Raw genomic sequence first — 18,011 nt, 5'->3', positions numbered from 1 at the left:
TTTTGTATGCAACTACAGCAGCAAGAATTCTCATAGCCAAATACTGGAAGGCACAGGAGCTACCCACGCTGGAAGAGTGGCATACGCAACTGATGGACTACATGGAATTGGCCGAAATGACTGGCAGAATCCGAGACCTGGGAGAAGAGGCAGTGGAAGAGGACTGGAAAAAATTTAAGGACTATTTACAAAAACACTATAAGTTATATGAATGTTGAGAATTTGCTAAGTTTTGGGAAAACAAGCTTCAGTGATCAGATTTGAAAATGGTGGAAACTAAGTTATGATCGTGAAAAGTCCAAATTTTAGAGTAATGTTCTCTTTTTGGGATTGATGATAGGAAAAAGTGAGTTAACAACATATACCCTAAATTTAAAATATAATTAGATGAAAGTACGAAAACGCATGAAACAAGGTATCAATTTGCTGTTATTTTTCTTTTATTGTAAAGAATGCAGGGTGTGGAGGATGTGGGGAAGTCCAGTGGAACATGAAAAATTGTTTGAAAATGTTTTCTTTCTTCTAATTTCTTTTTTCTCTTCTGTAAAGTCGCTTTTGCTGAGTCACTGACGATGTATTTGACCTTGGAAAAAAGCAATAAAAAATATTATACAAAAAAAACAACAACAGAAAGTGTTAAAGAAGGATAGAACTTTCTTTATGTATGCAACTACAGCAGCAAGAATTCTCATCGCAAAATACTGGAAGACACAAGATTTACCCACACTGGAAGAGTGGCAGACGCAATTGATGGACTATATGGAACTGGCTGAAATGACTGGCAGAATCCGAGATCTGGGAGAAGAAACAATGGAGGAGGACTGGAAAAAATTTAAGGACTATTTACAAAAATATTATAAGTTATATGAATGTTAAGAACTTGCATGATTTGGAAAATCTAGCTTCAGCAAAAATTTGGTGATATGGGAAATTAAGTTATAATTGCCATTCTAATGGTGGACGTGAGCCACATTATGTGATTGATTATGCGAGGTGGGGCTCACTTGCCCCCTTCCTCATATTTTATTCAAGTTGGCACCCCTGATGGATTGCAACTAGCAAGTGCTCTGTGGAAGTAGCAATTGTACTGCACTGTGGTTCGATTCAACTGCAGGTAGAAGTTTGTTGGCTTTTGCAATTGTAATGCATTTACTATCCTGGCCTTCATTGCTGGATTAATAAGAGCTTGAACTCAGAGTTCTTTCTGAAGGCTTTGACGCCTACATCAGATTGGTAACTTCCCAAGGCACAGGTTACAAGGAGTAGCAATACCATAAGAGGAAAGATACCCATATTAAATATCAGATGACTCTCGGGGTACTGGAAGTAGATCACAGTCACTTGGGAGTTCAATGTGCCTGATATAAAGCACACTTCATCACATCTGCGTGACACATATCAAAATGATTATAGCATTTGATTTTATTAGTGTTTGATTGTATCACATTCCAAGTCTACTTACAAATGGTGTCGCACCCCTTCTTGCTTATTTGTTTTCAATAACTGAGCATATAAAAACAGAGAGTACTGCTGATGTCTTTGACGAAAGCAAAAACTCCTTAGAGAAAGAGAGTTGAACCTGACCAGGCAACCTAGAAAAAATTAAGGAGAAAGAGACAGCAAGAGAAGGATGGAGGTATGGGCACTTCTGATTGCTCTTCTGGTGGCTCTTCTGATTCTGCACTACCTGAAACAGCTCTGGTCACGCAGGCATTTTCCTCCAGGTCCTCTCCAGCTTCCTCTCATTGGAGCCACATGGAGGTTTGGATTCAAGATTGATGAAAATACTCTCATTCAGGTACTTATTGCTTCGTAATAACTCAGTCTGATGCCAGCAATTGTTTTATCTATTTCCCCCAACAATTGTGATATTTCAGCTTCAACGATGGCATGGGTTAAAATGGTAAATGCCATAAGGCTCCGTTGTCAGAAGCTGTAAGCAATAGAAAAAATAGTGATAATGTAAATAGTATTATTATTAATATTGCAAAGCACAAAACCATATAAAAGTTGAAAATGCGCATTAAAAACTACTTGTTTTGTTGAATTGGAATATAGTGGTACCTTGGGTTAAGTACTTAATTCGTTCCGGAGGTCCATTCTTAACCTGAAACTGTTCTTAACCTGGAACACCACTTTAGCTAATGGGGCCTCCTGCTGTTGCCACGCCGCCAGAGCATGATTTCTGTTCTCATCCTGAAGCAAATTTCTTAACCCGAGGTACTATTTCTAGGTTAGCAGTGTCTGTAACCTGAAGAGTATGTAACCAGAAGCGTATGTAACCTGAGGGACCACTGTATTATTGTTGAGTAACAAATGTAACTTTATATATGGAAAATTTCTATATTCCAATTGTTTTGTTAATTTGAATGTTGTTGTTGTTGTTGTTGTTGTTATTATTATTATTATTATTAACCACCCAATAACACCCCCCGCCACAAAAAAGAACCACATTTTAAAAGGGCATAGGATGTCAATGAAATCAACCAAAGGCCTAGTTAAAAAGGAAGGTTTTGCCAGGTGAACTTCCCTGGTGAGAGAATTCCACAGATGGAGAGTCACTGCAGAGCAGGTCCATTCTTGTGTTGCCACCCTCTGGACCTCTTATGGAGGAGGAACATAAGGAAGGGCCTCAGAAGATGATTTCAGGGTCTGGGTAAGATCATATTGAAAGAGGTGGTCCTTGAGGTATTGTGGTTTTAAGCCATTTAAGGCTTTCTAGGTCAAAACCAGCACTTTGAATTGGGTCCAGAAACTAATTGGTAGCTGGTGCAGTCGGACCAGGAGCGATGTAATCTGCTCTTGTTCCGGTGAGCAACCTGGCCACTGAATTCTGCAGTAGCTGAAGTTTCCAAACTGTCTTCAGAGGCAGCCCTATGTATAACACATTGCAAGTAATCTTACCTTGAGGTTACCAAGGTTAACAAATGTAACTTTCTATATGAAAAAAGAATAAAATATTATTACAGAAAAAAGACGGACCACAGCATTCATTCACAGCAGCCTCTCAACAGGCACTAACCTCCATGCCCTATTCAATCTTTTTCACTCAAACCAGAAGCACTTATAAAAAACAAATTATAAACTAAAATACCAAAATCTTCTTAAAGGATCTCTGCGGTAAACTACGGTTGCCATTTTTTAGGAAATTGTTGAGCTTTTGGGTTGCCATACATCTGGGTGTTCCCTGACATTTTGCCGATTCCTGTCAGGACATGTCAGGAATTTTCCCTATGTATGGCAAGCCTACAGTAAGTGCTAATCTCCAGGTAATACTCTCTCCAAGATTACAAGGCCAGGGCTGTGAAATCAGCTTCAGAGAGTCATTTAGAAAGCTGTGAAACTGATGGCAGTTGGAAAGGAAGTTTTGCTACCACTTACAAATTGAAAATACAACAACATTTTATGTTGCCTTGTGTTTCCCCCTGATTTCACATAGCTACCCATGCTGCCATTATCCTACTTTGTATGGTTTTGTGCTTTTCAGTATTAATCGGAATCTTGCCCCTTTATACTAGTTTTAATGTGTGTTGTTCATAGCTGCTGGTTGAAGGGCACTCATCTCCAAAACACACTGTGTAACACAAGAAGCTGAATTAATAAAACAGCTTATTACAGTATGTTCTTGATCTTGTCTTCCTTTCGTTCTATTGCATTTTGCGACATGGCCTAGAACAGGTATGTCCAACTTTCAAGAGACTGAGATCTACTCCCACTATAAAAAAACTGGCAGTGATCTACCAAATTTGTTGAGCTTTTTTAGGGGGCCAAAGTTCTTGAGCTTTCAGGAGGGTTTGGGGCCCCCCAAGATCTACCACAGACACACCACGATCTACTAGTAGATCCCGATCTACCTGTTGGACATCCCTGGCCTAGAATGCTGTGTACTTCTCCCCTTCGAACAGACGGAAGGGCAACAAGTTCAATTGGCAATGAAGCAGGAGCACATCAGCCTTTCTCAGCAGCAGCTCACGTGTAACTAGAGAAGACAGGAGACAAACAGAACAGACACCTTTCCATTGCCTCCTCCGCAAGCATTTACTATTTATCAGACCATAATTTATTTTATCTGTTTGTTTCTTAAATACAATTCTGAGCCTTTTTTCAGCGAAAACTCTTCAAAAAATATAAAATTACTCAGCCATCGGATATGAACATATTAACTTTTAAAACATTGGAATTGGTAATAATCTCTAGCCCAGACATGTATCATCTGAATTCCTTGCCATAGATTTGCATGGTGGTGATGCTCCTGCTGTGACCCACCGTGGGTCTGAAACCTGACCCAGGGCTCTAACGCAGCCTATGCCAACCTGGTAGCCTCCAGATGTTTTGGACTACAATGCCCATCTGCCCCAACCACCATGGCCAATAGTCAGGGATGGTGGGAGTTCTAGTTCAAAAGCATCTGGTGGGCTACAGGTTCCACATCCCTGCACACACAAAGAGTGTCGCAAGATCATTTTCTGGCAATGACTTGTGCATCTTCTTGTCTGTCGCAGGAGGGCTGGTTACTATGAAGTGTCTCTGCTGCTCTGATCCTAGGCAGAGGCAATATGGCTAGGAGGGAGTAAAACAAATGGGTTGGAATTATGGGAGGGAGGAAGGAAGGAAGGAAGGAAGGAGGGGGGAGGAGGAGGAGGGGAAAGGATGATAGGAAGAGAACTGCACATAGTGAGAAACTGCAGAGGTTAGGGAGGATGACATTCTCGTATTAAGTTGAAATACCCAACTGCATTTTTTGAACACATCATTCCTCTCTTCTCTTTTGAACCAAATGGTAGCTGGGAAAGCAACATGGAAATATTTACACCATGTGGTGTGGACATCTACCCATTGTAGTAATGTCTGGATTTCAAGCAGTGAAAAAAGCGCTCATTGACCACTCTGAAGAATTAGACGAGCGGCCAGAGACTCTTTTCGTTAGGACTCTGATAAAAGGAAAGGGTAAGTAGTGAAGAATAAGAATTTCTACTGGTATTTTCCCAAGATGAAACTTTTAAAGGGCTGTCCAGAAAAACAGAACAAAGGTTCTCTATTACTGCTGCACACAACGGGAAATGCATTACCTAGGAGCCAACACCTAGGGGCTGAGGTCATTCAGAGTGGCTAGTTCTCATGCTATCAAATGACACATTTGTTTGGGTCCATGAAAACCTGGCTTCAGTACATGTGAAGATTTGATTGATTATGACATCTCTAAGAAACAGAACACACCGCTTCTCTCAACAAGCTCTTCCAACATGTTTTGGGCATGGACTCATGTGGTAAATATAACATGTGAACTTTGCAATCACATAGTTACTATCATCATTATACATTATGAATTGCTTCTTGCATGTATGTCTCAAGGCAACTTACAGAGATATAAAAACAGTTTAAACTATGAATAATCATAGTTTAGAAGTCCCGGGTCCTAAGTAAGTCAGATTATTATTATTATTATTATTATTATTATTATTATTATTATTATTATTTTATTAGGTTTTGACAATAAAAGATTTTTTTAAAAAAATAGAAAAGACAAAAAAGATACAAAATTATAAAATACAAAAATACAGACATTACACACACACAAAAAAGAAAAAATACATATAAAAAGACAAAAATTCCCTCTTTCTTAATTTCTCCTCTTTAGTTAACTTATTTTCCTGACTCCCTCACGTCTCCCATTTTTGTATCCCTGTTAAAAGTTGGTTCAGCAAATTCATGTCCTGTTAGTCCATTATTAATCCAATCTTGCATTTTACCTTGTTGCTAAAACCCCTGCAATTCATTTCAATGTCCTCAACATTCAAAAATTTTACAATATTTCTGCAAATACATTTTAAATTTCCTCCAGTCTTCTTCCACCGACTCGTCTCCCTGGTCTCGGATTCTGCCAGTCATTTCCACCATCTCCATATAGTCTATTAGTTGCATCTGCCATTCTTCCAAGGTGGGTAGGTCTTGTGTCTTCCAATGCTTTGCGATGAGAATTCTTGCTGCTGCTGTAGCATACATAAAGAAAGTTCTATCCTTCTTTAACACCGATTAGCCAGCTATGCCCAGGAGGAAGGCCTCTGGTTTCTTCAGGAAAGTATATTTAAATACCTTTTTCAATTCATTATATATCATTTCCCAGAAAGCCTTGATCCTTGGGCACGTCCACCAAAGGTGAAAAAAAGTACCTTCAACTTCTTTACAATTAATGAAGGTCTTTTGTCTCATCTGTTTAACTTTCCATTCAATGTCCTGATTTATCATTTTCATGTATTGTACTTGATATAACTTAATTTCTCTCAATATCTCTTGTGATTTTGGTTTAGCTCTAAGTTTTTTCTCTCCTTCTCTTATTTTCTCCAAAATCTTCTCTTTTTTCTCATTTTGAGTTCTCCTTTTTATTGAATTTTGCTGGATCAAAAACCCTCTCATTACAGCTTTGCTTGCGTCCCAGATTGTTCTTTTTTCCACTGTAGTCTTCAAATTTATCTCAAAATAGTCTTTTATAATTTTTTGGGCCTTCTTGATAATTTCTGGATCTCTAAACAAGGCGTCGTTCATCCTCCATCTAAAGGAACCAGTCAATGTTGGTTTCATTTCCATTTTCACAGGGTTATGGTCGGAGCAGGTTTTTGGGCAGATTTCCACTTTTCGGATCTTAGGAGCCATTCCTCTGGTTATCCAGATTTGGTCAATCCTTGTCCAAGTCTTTTGGGCTTCAGAAAAGAATGTCCCCTCTCTGCCTAGGGGGTTCTTAGTTCTCCAAATGTCAATTCAATCCATATTGTCTGTCATTTCAAAAAAGGTTTTTGGTAGTCTTCCGTCTTTTGTCACCACTTGTCTTTCTGACTTATCCATATTTGTCGATACCACTCCATTCATGTCTCCAAACATAATGATGTTAAAGTCCATAAAATCCAACAATGTCTCATGCAGTTTCTTGTAAAATTCTGATTTCCCCTCATTTGGTGCATATATCCCTATTATCAAAAATTTCTCACCTTGGAATTGTATTTCAATAGCCACAAATCTTCCTTGGTCATCTTTGAAGACGAATTTAGGTGATAAACTTTCTTTTGCATAGATCACCACTCCTCTCTTTTTAACTTTGTCTGATGAAATAAATTCTTGTCCTAATCTTTTGTTAATTAGTACTTTCCTGTGTGTTCTAATCACATGGGTTTCTTGCAAACCTATCAAGTCCATTTTTTCCTTTTTCAATAAGTGGAATTTTTTTTCCCCTCTTGTCAGGGGAATTCAGGCCTCAAATGTTCCAACTTAATACCTTCATAGACATTGTGTGGTTATTCTGCTTCTCCTCCAACTGCTCCCAATGCTTGTTCTTGGTCTGTGGGTGGTCTCACTTCTGGTTTGTCCAGTACCAATGGCGGCTTTGCTAGGTCCAAAACTCCTGGTTTTAATTTTGGTTCTCTTCTCTCTGCCTCTTTTTGTAATTCTTCCTCATGATCCTTCAGGAATCTCTTTTTGTCCTCCTCTGATCTTATCTTCACCTTTTTCCCTCTGTAAGTAAACGATAACCCCTGGGGAAACTCCCACCTGAAGATGACACTGTTTCTTCTTAACAGATTCACCAGGTCTCCGTAGTTAGCTCTGAGGTCCAATAGATATTTTGGAATATCTTTAAAAATTTCTATCCTGGAATCCTCTATTTCCAATGATTTCTGGTAATGTAGGCCCAGTATTTTATCTCTCTCTTCTTTGGATCTGAGTGTAATCAAACAGTCCTTGTTCTTTCTTCCCCCTTTGTTCTCTTTGCCAAGTCTGAAGGCTGTCTTTATCTTGAAATCTTTCTCTGGATCAAGGCCCCAGAATTCTTCAAATTCCTGTGTAAGAAAGTCATTCAATTTTCCTTCTTCCAATTCCGGTACCGCCCTGATCCTTAAATTAGCCTGTTTATCTTTCAATTCAATTAAGGACAACTGTGCCTTATGGTCTTCTAATTGCTTATTAATTGGCTGTAATTTTCCTTCTACCACCAGCACCTTTTCTTTAGCCTCATCAGCAATCTTCCTTGTCAGTTTAGATTCCTGCAGCAGTCGGTCAGTGGCCTGAGTATTGGAGCTGATAGTTGTAGTATTTAAGTCAATTTTAGCTGACAGTTTTTCCAAGGCTCCAAATATTTTGTCTAATGATGCGTTTAATGTCTCTTCAGCACCCATACTTTTTGCTCCAGGCTGCCCAGTATCTTCTTTTTCTAAGACAGGAGGTGCTACTATTGATTGTCTTCATTGCTGCAATCTAGTTTTTATCCTTGTAGGCTGGGGTTTTTCCTGATCCATTACTTTATCTTTAGAATTCAAGGTCGCTCACACAGTTCAAGCTTCCTTTCTGGTGAGAAAGTTTCTAAACCTGCTGTAATGGAAAATCCCCAGCTATATCCCAGGCCTCCTCTAGGGGAGCACCTTGGCAACAATGTTACTTTCAAGGTAACTTTTCCAAAAGCAGTCCTGCCCTTTTTAACTTTCACTTTTTCAATAAAAGGCAACAGTTCAATAATAGGCAACAATTGCAAGGAGTCCTTTCCAGTTCACATGCAGAGTATTCACCGACAGTTACAAATGTTTATAAGCGGTGCAACACTTTCTCACTGTCTCTAGCAGACCAATATCAGGGATTAGGCAGTGGTCTTTTTTCCTCACTTTTTTTAATCCTTAAGTCCAAAGTTTCCTTCTCCCCCTCACTCCAAGAGGGAGTTCTTGTATCTGGCATTAAAATTTAGACTCCTCTGTTTTGCTTCTCCAGCTCTAGCTTCAAAAGTCTTTGCTTTAATCCTATTCACAAAAACCGGAAGACGGACTTCCTTTTTGCGACTTCCCGCTTCAGTGCCAAATTCAAGTTCGCTGTGTCTATCAAAGGCAAGCCAAACCTTTGATCTCCCGATTTTTAAACAGTCTTACTCACGGGTTATAATTTAGAAGCCGAATTTTCAAAGAAAAAAGGTCAGCGCTCTCTGGCAACAGCTGCGCGGCTTCACTCCACGGAAGTAGCGATCAACTCTCAGCACCGCGCCACCCCCGTCCCGCTCCGGAGCCCCTCGCGGGGTCCCTTCGCTACTTGGGGGGCCGCTTCTGGCACCCGCCGAGTCCCACGGCTGCAGGCTTCTCCCGCCTGCAGTTTTTGGACGGGTCCCCGCTGCGCCGTAGCGGTAAGACCCCAGGTTCCGCGGAGCTTCTCCTCCAGATCAGAAGGAGACCGCCATTGCCGTTGGCGCCGCCTCCGGAAGTGCTAAGTAAGTCAGATTATCCTCTACCAGGTCCAGGGCCTTCTCAGTAATGGCTCCAACCTGGTGGAATGCTCTGTCCCATGAGACCAGGGCCCTGCAGGATTTAACTTCCTTCCGCAGGGCCTGTGTTGTTGTTGTTTAGTCATTTAGTCGTGACCGACTCTTCGTGACCCCATGGACCAGAGCACGCCAGGCACTCCTGTCTTCCACTGCCTCCCGCAGTTTGGTCAAACTCATGCTGGTAGCTTCAAGAACACTGTCCAACCATCTCATCCTCTGTCGTTCCCTTCTCCTTGTGCCCTCCATCTTTCCCAACATCAGGGTCTTTTCCAGGGAGTCTTCTCTTCTCATAAGGTGGCCAAAGTATTGGAGCCTCAGCTTCACGATCTGTCCTTCCAGTGAGCACTCAGGGCTGATTTCCTTAAGAATGCCTGTAAGACAGAGTTATTCTGCCTGGCTTTCAATTTGAATTTAGCCTGGTCTTTTATTCCCCTTCCTCCCCTCCCCTCCCCTTTTTATGAAGACTACCCACTCTGGGATCCCACAGCTAATTCTCCCCTGGTCTCCTCTCTGGCCCAAATAGGACTAATTTAGCCAGCTAGCCCTGGTGATCATCTAATGTTTATTGGCTGGATTTCCCCCCTAAATTGATTTTTGAATTCTGAATTTATTGTTATTCACGTTTTATACGGTATTTTATGCTGTTTTTTGTTGCATCAATTAAGTGTTTTAAATTTGCTGTTAGCCACCCTGAGCCCAGTTTTCAGAACTGGGAAGGGTGGGGTATAAATAAAAAAATATTATTATTATTTATTATAAAAGGTTTTAAAACAGTACAAAAACCAACAACAACTAAATATGGGTTAAAACAAAACAAGGTATACACCTATTGAAGTGACCTTTGTACATGACTGGGAAAGCTTGTTGGGGGGAAAATGTCTTCCTTTTTGGGGGGGAAGTGCAGAGTCATATTCTGAATGCAGTTCCAAAGAACAGGCACATTCACTCTGAAAGACACAATGTGAGTTACTGTGGGGCTGGCCTGCCCAATAATTCCCATCACTAACTCCACAGTTTATTACTGGTGCTAAGTGCTCCTCCAGAAAACGTTTTTTAATTGCACATTCATAATGATTTGTGCTCATAATACTTTCAAGGTGGTTATATCCAACTCCATTGTCAATACTATTTATGCCTGCAAAGATTTTGAGTTCTCATCCTGAAGCAAAGTTCTTAACCTGAAACACTATTTTTGGGTTAGCGGAGTCTGTAACCTGAAAGGTATGTAACCTGAAGTGTATGTAACCTGAGGTACCACTGTACAATATTAAAAAATAACCCATAGTTATTTACTTGTTGTATATTCATTATTTTACACCCAGTTTTAGATCTTGTGATCCCATTTCCTGTAGGCAATGATTTTCCATCCTAATTTAGCAAGAGAGAAAGAAAAAAGCTCCTTCCATTTCCACCACTTCCATTCTTTTCCAAAAAGCATCACCAGAAGCTTGATAGATAGAAGTGAAATTTGATCGTGATGGCCTTCCATGGAAAGATCTAAACTTGTCGACATCACACTGTATCAGATACCAGTTTTCTCTTCAAAAATCAAAATGGTAGAGCTGTCGAGAAATCTCACTTTTTGCTGATACTGTAAAGTGCGGGTGCATGTGACGTCATTCTGAGCGTCTGCACATGTGTGAGCGGCAAAACCCTGAAGTAACCTGTTCCGTTACTTCCGGGTCGCCGTGGGAGGCAACCTGAAAAGATTTAAGATTTAACCCGAAGCGACTTTAACCCAAGGTATGATTGTTGTTATTTCTCACTGATTTTCCATAGGTATTGCATTCTCAATTGGTCACACCTGGAGGCAACAGAGACGCTTTGTTGTAGTTACTCTGCAGAAGCTGTGGCGGGAAAAGAAAGGCATGGAGCACCAAGTAGCAGAGGAGGCCCATCAGCTCGTGGAGGCTTTTGCACATTCAAAGGGTATGTGGTGCTAAGTGATGGTGCTGAGCTGGCATATGGAGATATATTTGTGTCCTACCTCTGTCCATTTTAGAAAGGAATGTGATATGCTTTTCTTGGTTCCTAATGGAGATCCCAGCAATTTCTCTTGACCACCATGAACTCCCACTCTCAGCATGAACTGGACCAGCTGAGCTAACATTAGTATAACTTTATTTTGCAGGACAGCCACTTGACCCCTCCATGCCCATCGCTACTTCAGTCTCCAACGTGATATGTGCTGTGGCTTTTGGGCACCGGTTTGCTCTTGGAGATGAACGGTTCCAGAAGCTGATAGAAGCCATAGAATTTATCCTACAATTTGTATGTAGCTTTGGTTATGCTGTGAGTAGTCATTTCCATTCCTGCCAAAGGGCTTTAATACCTCCAAAGGGCCTTAATACCACAAATCAGTATTCTGATAGAGGGTTGGAGAAGTGAGATCAGGTTTAAATTGATCTGAGATAAGGGCCACTTACTATCTCACAGCCTGATCCATTGCTCATGATTATCATTGAGATAAAAAACACACAAAAACCCCCATAAAAAACAACAAAAGAAGACTTTGTCCTCTACAGGAGACTCTTTAGAAGGAAGATGGGACAAAAATGGAAAAATGACCTTGAGAGCAGATAATCTAGAGCCCACCAAAGGGAACAGAGGTGAACAAAATAATCTTCTCAAGAAGGGAATTACATAGTTTTGTTGCCATCATAGAAAACTAAATGTGTCTACTCTATACCCACCTAGCAGTGGCAATCATGGTGAGGCCCCTGCAGCCACCACTTGGCTGGAATTTTTTTTTAATGAAAGAGAGACCAGCAACTCAGGCACTATCGCTATTGCTGAGGAAAGCAGCCCGCTTCTGCTAAACCCTTTCCTCAAATTTAAGTTCAGTTCTCCACATTTCTACATCCATTCCTAATCAGTAAAAAAAAAAAAGTACTCATGAAACTTACCGTACTTGAATTTTCCCCCATCCCTATTCTCCACCCACCGCCAAGTACCACAAACGGGCACTAACTTGTTCCAGGAGAGGTCCTGAGATAGTGCCCAGTTTTGAAATTATGCCGGGGAGCTGGAAAAATATTTTTAGCCATACTTTTCTTTCACATTTCCAGCTAGGGATAATTCACAGAATCCAATCATTGTGGGATTCCAGAGAAGCTATAGACACCTTCCTTCTTCTTAGTGAGACTCAAACTAATATGCTAGCCCTGAAGAATAATGCAGATCATGTTTTATAAGTGCAATTCCAAAGCACAAATGGTTTGAACAAGCTTCCTCATGGTAATGGCAGCATTTCTGCTATCTTTCCTTTAGCTTTATGAAATGCTCCCATGGCTCATGAAACATCTCCCCGGTCCCCACAAGAAGGCTTTCTCCTGCGTGGAGATGGTGCGTTCATTTGCAAAGGAGGAGATAAAGAAGCATAAGGAGAATCAGTCCCTGTATGAGCCACAGGATCTCATTGATTTCTATCTACTTCAGATGGAGAAAGTAAGTATCTGCTTGGATGAGCGAATGCTGCTCATCCAAGGAATCATTATATTCCATGTTATGTTGATGTTAAAATGTCCCATCTCTCTTGCAATGATGGCAGTTCTGTGTTCAGGATGCTCATTATCTGTGTTATATCTGTCCATATATTCCGTGTTCCAAAGTTCAATTGTCTTTTACCACCGCTGGGTGGTGACCCCACTGGGCGTGGTAATCCAGTCAGGGAAAAAGAGAGGCAGACTATGTTTAGGGCACCTTTTCTAGCCCCTCCCCCATTTTGGAGTGAGCAGAGTAGATCCTAAAAAGGGCTGCTCAGTCATGGATACAGCTGCCGAACTGCTCAACTGCCTTGTTCCTTGAGTCAGAATGACTGAATCTGTATCCACCGCCCATGTGCTGCTTCATGACTAAGGGCTTCCACATTTCATAATCCTGCCCCTGTTACCATATGCTGATCACCATGGAACTTTTGGTGTTTGCGTTTGGGATTTGTTTTTTGGAAGACGCCTGTACATGAATTTGTTTTATGTCTGTAGATCAGTGCACACTGACCAATGAACAGTCTTCGCAGTAAGGCTCTGTTCTGATGGCATGAGTTGTCATGGCGACCGGTAAATTCCGTTGTAACATACCGCTTGTTATCACCCGCCTGTTCTGCCGTTGATGACTTCTTGGATCATTCTTTGTCTAGCTCCTCCCCTTTGACCTTACCGCCTTGGGTGACCCTGCTGGGAGTATGAGATTCCCAATGGCTTCACTCACAAGGGTCATAGGAATGTGCAATCCCACTCACCACGAAAAGGTGATGATCCAGTGAGTGAGGGCAGCAACAGCGGGGGGGGGGAGGGGGTGGCAGCAGCTTCTCATTTCACCTTAGGCACTATAAGAGGATACCCCACCTCTCATGAAGCATGTGTGGGTGGTATGGTAATAAGTGGGGGAAGGCAGATAAAGTGCTGAAGGACAGAATGTAATGCATGTAAATGACATGTCACTTTCCCCATTTTCAACACCAGAGCAGGAATGACCCAGAGTCCACCTATGATGAAGAAAACTTGGCCCAGTGCATTTTTGACCTCTTTGTAGGAGGGTCGGACACAGTTACGTGTTCTCTGAAATGGGCACTCCTCCTCCTGGCAAGTCATCCAGATATCCAAGGTGAGAGAGGAGAGCCAGGGCTTCTCTTGACCACTAAGGTGGAGTATAGTTCTTTAAAGGTTTCATAAGGAAGCCTACAATAGTAGGTTTGGAAGGGACCCCAAGGGTCTTCTAATACAACCCCCTGCAATGCAGGAATCAACACATTCCCCCCTCCAGTTTGATATCATACCACAACCTGTACCTGTTTTCTTTTGCAAATCTGCTAGCAGTTTCTTTATGCAGCAAATGTACAAGAATGCCCCTGCTGTGAGATAAGTGACTGAGCCTCATTCCTGCCTCTCCGTGCTCCATTACATGAGGGATGCGGGTGGCACTGTGGTCTAAAGCACTGAGCCCCTAGGGATTGCTGATTAGAAAGTTGGCAGTTCGAATCCATAAGACAGGTCAGCTCCTGTTGCTCTGTCCCAGCTTCTGCCAACGTAGTTTGAAAGCATGCCAGTGTAAGTAAACAGGTAGTGCTGCGGTGGGAAGGTAATCAGTATTTCTGTGTGCTCTGGCACTCATCATGGTGTCCAGTTGTGCCAGAAGTGGTTTAGTCATGCTGGCCACATGACCCGGAATGCTGTCTGTGGATAAACACCAGCTCCCTAGGCCTGAAAGCGAGATGAGCAAAGCACTCCATAGTCTCCTTTGATTGGACTTAACCTCCTAGGGGTCCTTTACCTTTACCTTTATATGAGTGATGCTAGCCAAAGATCAGATGAGGAAATGAGTATTAGTGAAACTAAGTAGGAAATATTGAGGGCTGGGGGTGGAGGATGAATATATGACAGCCTTTGATCCCAGCCCTTCAGCAAATCCAGCCAGCTCTGGTAACCAGAAACAACTGCGATGAACTTCACTTTCAGCCTTTTCACACCTGGGATCTAGAGTGGGGAATAACCATGTACACAGACGAGCTCTTTGGAGGACCAGGTGACCTAAAAATGCAAGAAACTGGGACTCATTCACAGAGATTTATGGAATATGTTCAAGGGAATTAAATGTCCATCTGAAATAAAATGCAGTATTCACAATAAAACTTCTGTTTCCATCATTCTCTTCAGATAAAATGCACAAGGAAATAGAAGATGTCATAGGTTCTGCTCACTCAATCTGCTATCAAGACAAGAAGAAACTGCCCTACACCAATGCTGTGATTCATGAAATGCAGCGCTTTAAATACGTCACTTTTTTTGGGTTCCCTAGGCAATGTACAAAGGATTTGAAGCTGCGTGGTTTTCTCATTCCCAAGGTATAACAGTGTGATACAGCTGCACTCCTGTAGCCCAAGAACAAAGAGCAGCAGACGGTTTAATATTGAGAGATGCAGCCAGCCGTACAGGAACTTCCTGTCTAGTCAAAAATCTGAAGGGCAAGAGCAGGAGCTCCATCTGCAGACATGTTTCACCATCAGCAAGTGCCATTCCATGGGGCAATTGTGGCAGGGGAGGAGCATGTAGAGGCCAGAAGTCTCCGTCTGGTTGTGAGGTTTCATTTTAAAAGAGGTGGGGGAAAGTCCCCTTGTGTTCCTGCCTGTACAGAAAGTTTTTACAGTGATGAATACAAAGCCACCCACCAAAATAATAATAATAATAATAATAATAATAATAATAATAATAATAATAATAATAATTCAGATCAGTCTCTGCAATGATTAGTCTTGGGATAGTGTGGGACAATAAAAAAAAGTATTGATGTGAATGCATTCCAAGTCACTTGTTTCTTATTTTCAGGGGACTATTATTGTTCCCGATCTGCGCTCTGTTCTTCTTGATCCAACACGATGGGAGACACCTGCAGAGTTCAACCCAAATCATTTTTTGGACAAGGATGGACAATTCATGAACAGAGAAGAATATCTCCCATTTGGTGCAGGTAAACACAGAAGACCAAGCTATGTTGTGATCTGTAGATGTGCTTACTGGTCTGCTTCTAGGAAATGACATCAGCAGCAGCACAGGAGGGAGTGGGCCAGAGCAGTAGCAGCGTCTTTCTGGCTGGAGGGGCAGTGCTGGTCAGCAGAATGGGGCAGGGCACTGGCAAGTTAAGGGGATCTCTAGGTTGGTGGCTTGGGATCCACACATGCACATACACTTATGTGGTCTCCATCTGCACCTCCCTACATTTGCCACCCCTGCCCTGTCCCTGAGAGGGGCAGCACAGCAAGCACCAGGATAGTGCTGTTCCCTGTCACACATCACCACTGCAAGCCACCCAACTTCTCTTCAGGCAGCAATGCTAGTTCCTACCAAGGTGAAGTAAACCTGGCAAGGAGAGTTTGCTCCATGGTCTTAACTCCTTTCTGCATTGCTGATTTGGGCAGTTGACCAAAGTTTTCCTTTCATTTTTTAAAATCAAGTTTTATTAAAAAGCTTTATACATAAGACACAATAAAAATCAGACTAATCTAAAAGGGAAAATAGAAAAAAGATTAGGAAAGAAAAATAGAAAAGAAATAAAGGAAATTACAAGGTACTCTATCAAAATTAAATCTTCACCCTTATTCTGCACACAGAAAAGTGAGCCCTCCCAGTTCTCACTGGGAGCTAAACCCTCTTACACTGGCTTCTAGCCCTGGCAGATGCTCTCTGCCCTGCCCCTCCCACAGGACCCTTCATCTTCAATCCATCCTCTTCCTGAATGTATCTTCCTTGATATGAGATTGGGAACTTCAAATTACAGAACAAAACATAAGTATAACAAGAAGAAAGGAAGGTTAGCACTGACCAGGCTAGAAAACTGACAGCAGCCTTGATGTTTTCTGTATCCTAACTATGTCTATTTTGCCAAAGTGTTATGCAGAATGCTTATACCTACAAAGCAATGAACATGGGAAAGTAAATTATTGCTCACTTACTGCCTTCTTCTTGTCTCCTTCTCAGGGTCTCGCATATGTTTGGGAATGCAGATGGCAAAGATCGAAATATTCATCTTCCTGACCAGCCTGCTGAGGGCATTCAGTTTTCAGTTGCCAGAAGGAGTCAAAGAGCTCAATCAAGAGGCTATAATAGGGATTATAGCACATCCCCATCCGTATAAAGTCTGTGCTGTTCCCCGTTGCAACACATAAGAAAATAGGAAAATATTAGGGGCTGCACCCCTGCTTCCTGCACTTGGTGACCCCTTGGCCACTCCTGACACATGAACCCCCTAGCATTTCCCCTTCCCTTCCCATCTCATCCCATGCAGCTACTGAGGTCTCTTTTCACCTTCACAGCTCCATTTCTGAAGCCACTTCTGTCTTATCTTCTGCAGCTCTGCTTTGCATCTGTTTTCCCCTTCACCCCATCTCCTCCTTTTCTTCAGGCCCTTTCATGCCCCTGCTTTCATCTTCATCCCTCTCCCAATGCCTCCTTACTCCCTCCTTTTTGACAACTTCCTTTGCATCCCCATACTTTCCTCAAATCTCCCTTTTCTCCTTCCCCTCCCCTTCCTTTTCTCAAATCTCCCTTACACACACATTCCCACTCCTCCTCCTCTCTCCCTCTTCTGCAGCCCCCTTCTAACACCCCCCATGCTATGTTATTGTATCTTTAAGATGAGTAAATTCCTAAGAGCAAGGCTATCAGCTTCTCCAGTTAAAGAATGTTAAGTTTCTGTGATGGATACTGTACATGTGTGCTTGTTAATAAAATATCTCTCTAAATCACTACATTGAACCCGGAACCTGGAACGCGGACCACGCAAGGTATCAGGAGTGAAATAGGTTGTGCGGAGGCACTATGCAATATTTGAAGGCTTCACATCCTTTATCCCAGTTAAGGAATGGAAGGGGGAGAAGTTTGAAACAGACGTTCCCCTGACTTCCACTAGCCTTTCCTTCAATGGCAGAAGTTTGAGTAAATGGAGATGGTGGAAAATTGAGATAACTGTGGCTTTAGGAATAATGGAGGGATGGAGGAACACTGAGCAATTGGTGTGTGTGTGTGTGTGTGTGTGTGTGTGTGTGTGTAACATTTTAACAAGGAGAAACAGCAGAGATGGGTATGGAAGCAACCACCCAAAAGCTAAGAAAACAGAAGAAAGAAATGGAAAGTGGAATTAAAGAGGACAAAGAGACTTTGGAGAACAATATGGATGAACAGAAGGATGAAATGGTGGAGGTGGAGGCAACAGATGGTGTAATGGAGAAGTC

At 41.9% G+C, this 18,011-nt stretch overlaps 1 protein-coding gene across 1 annotated transcript; it reads left to right on the top strand.

Annotated features, from left to right (window-relative positions):
- Nucleotides 1-1,451: 1,451 nt before the first annotated feature.
- On the top strand, nucleotides 1,452-16,951 carry LOC310707448 (cytochrome P450 2C39-like). Its single transcript, XM_083504658.1, has 9 exons — nucleotides 1,452-1,798; nucleotides 4,785-4,947; nucleotides 11,066-11,215; nucleotides 11,418-11,578; nucleotides 12,557-12,733; nucleotides 13,750-13,891; nucleotides 14,941-15,128; nucleotides 15,610-15,751; nucleotides 16,759-16,951. The coding sequence occupies exons 1-9, from the start codon at nucleotides 1,631-1,633 to the stop codon at nucleotides 16,944-16,946; spliced, it is 1,479 nt and encodes a 492-aa protein (XP_083360784.1). The 5' UTR covers nucleotides 1,452-1,630; the 3' UTR covers nucleotides 16,947-16,951.
- The last annotated feature ends 1,060 nt before the right edge of the window (nucleotides 16,952-18,011 follow it).

The sequence above is a fragment of the Podarcis liolepis genome (genome assembly GCF_965112155.1).
Source record: "Podarcis liolepis genome assembly, chromosome: 5".
Classification (NCBI taxonomy): domain Eukaryota; kingdom Metazoa; phylum Chordata; class Lepidosauria; order Squamata; family Lacertidae; genus Podarcis; species Podarcis liolepis.
Note: the sequence above shows the minus strand (reverse complement) of the source record. Positions and strands in the feature narration are given on the sequence as shown.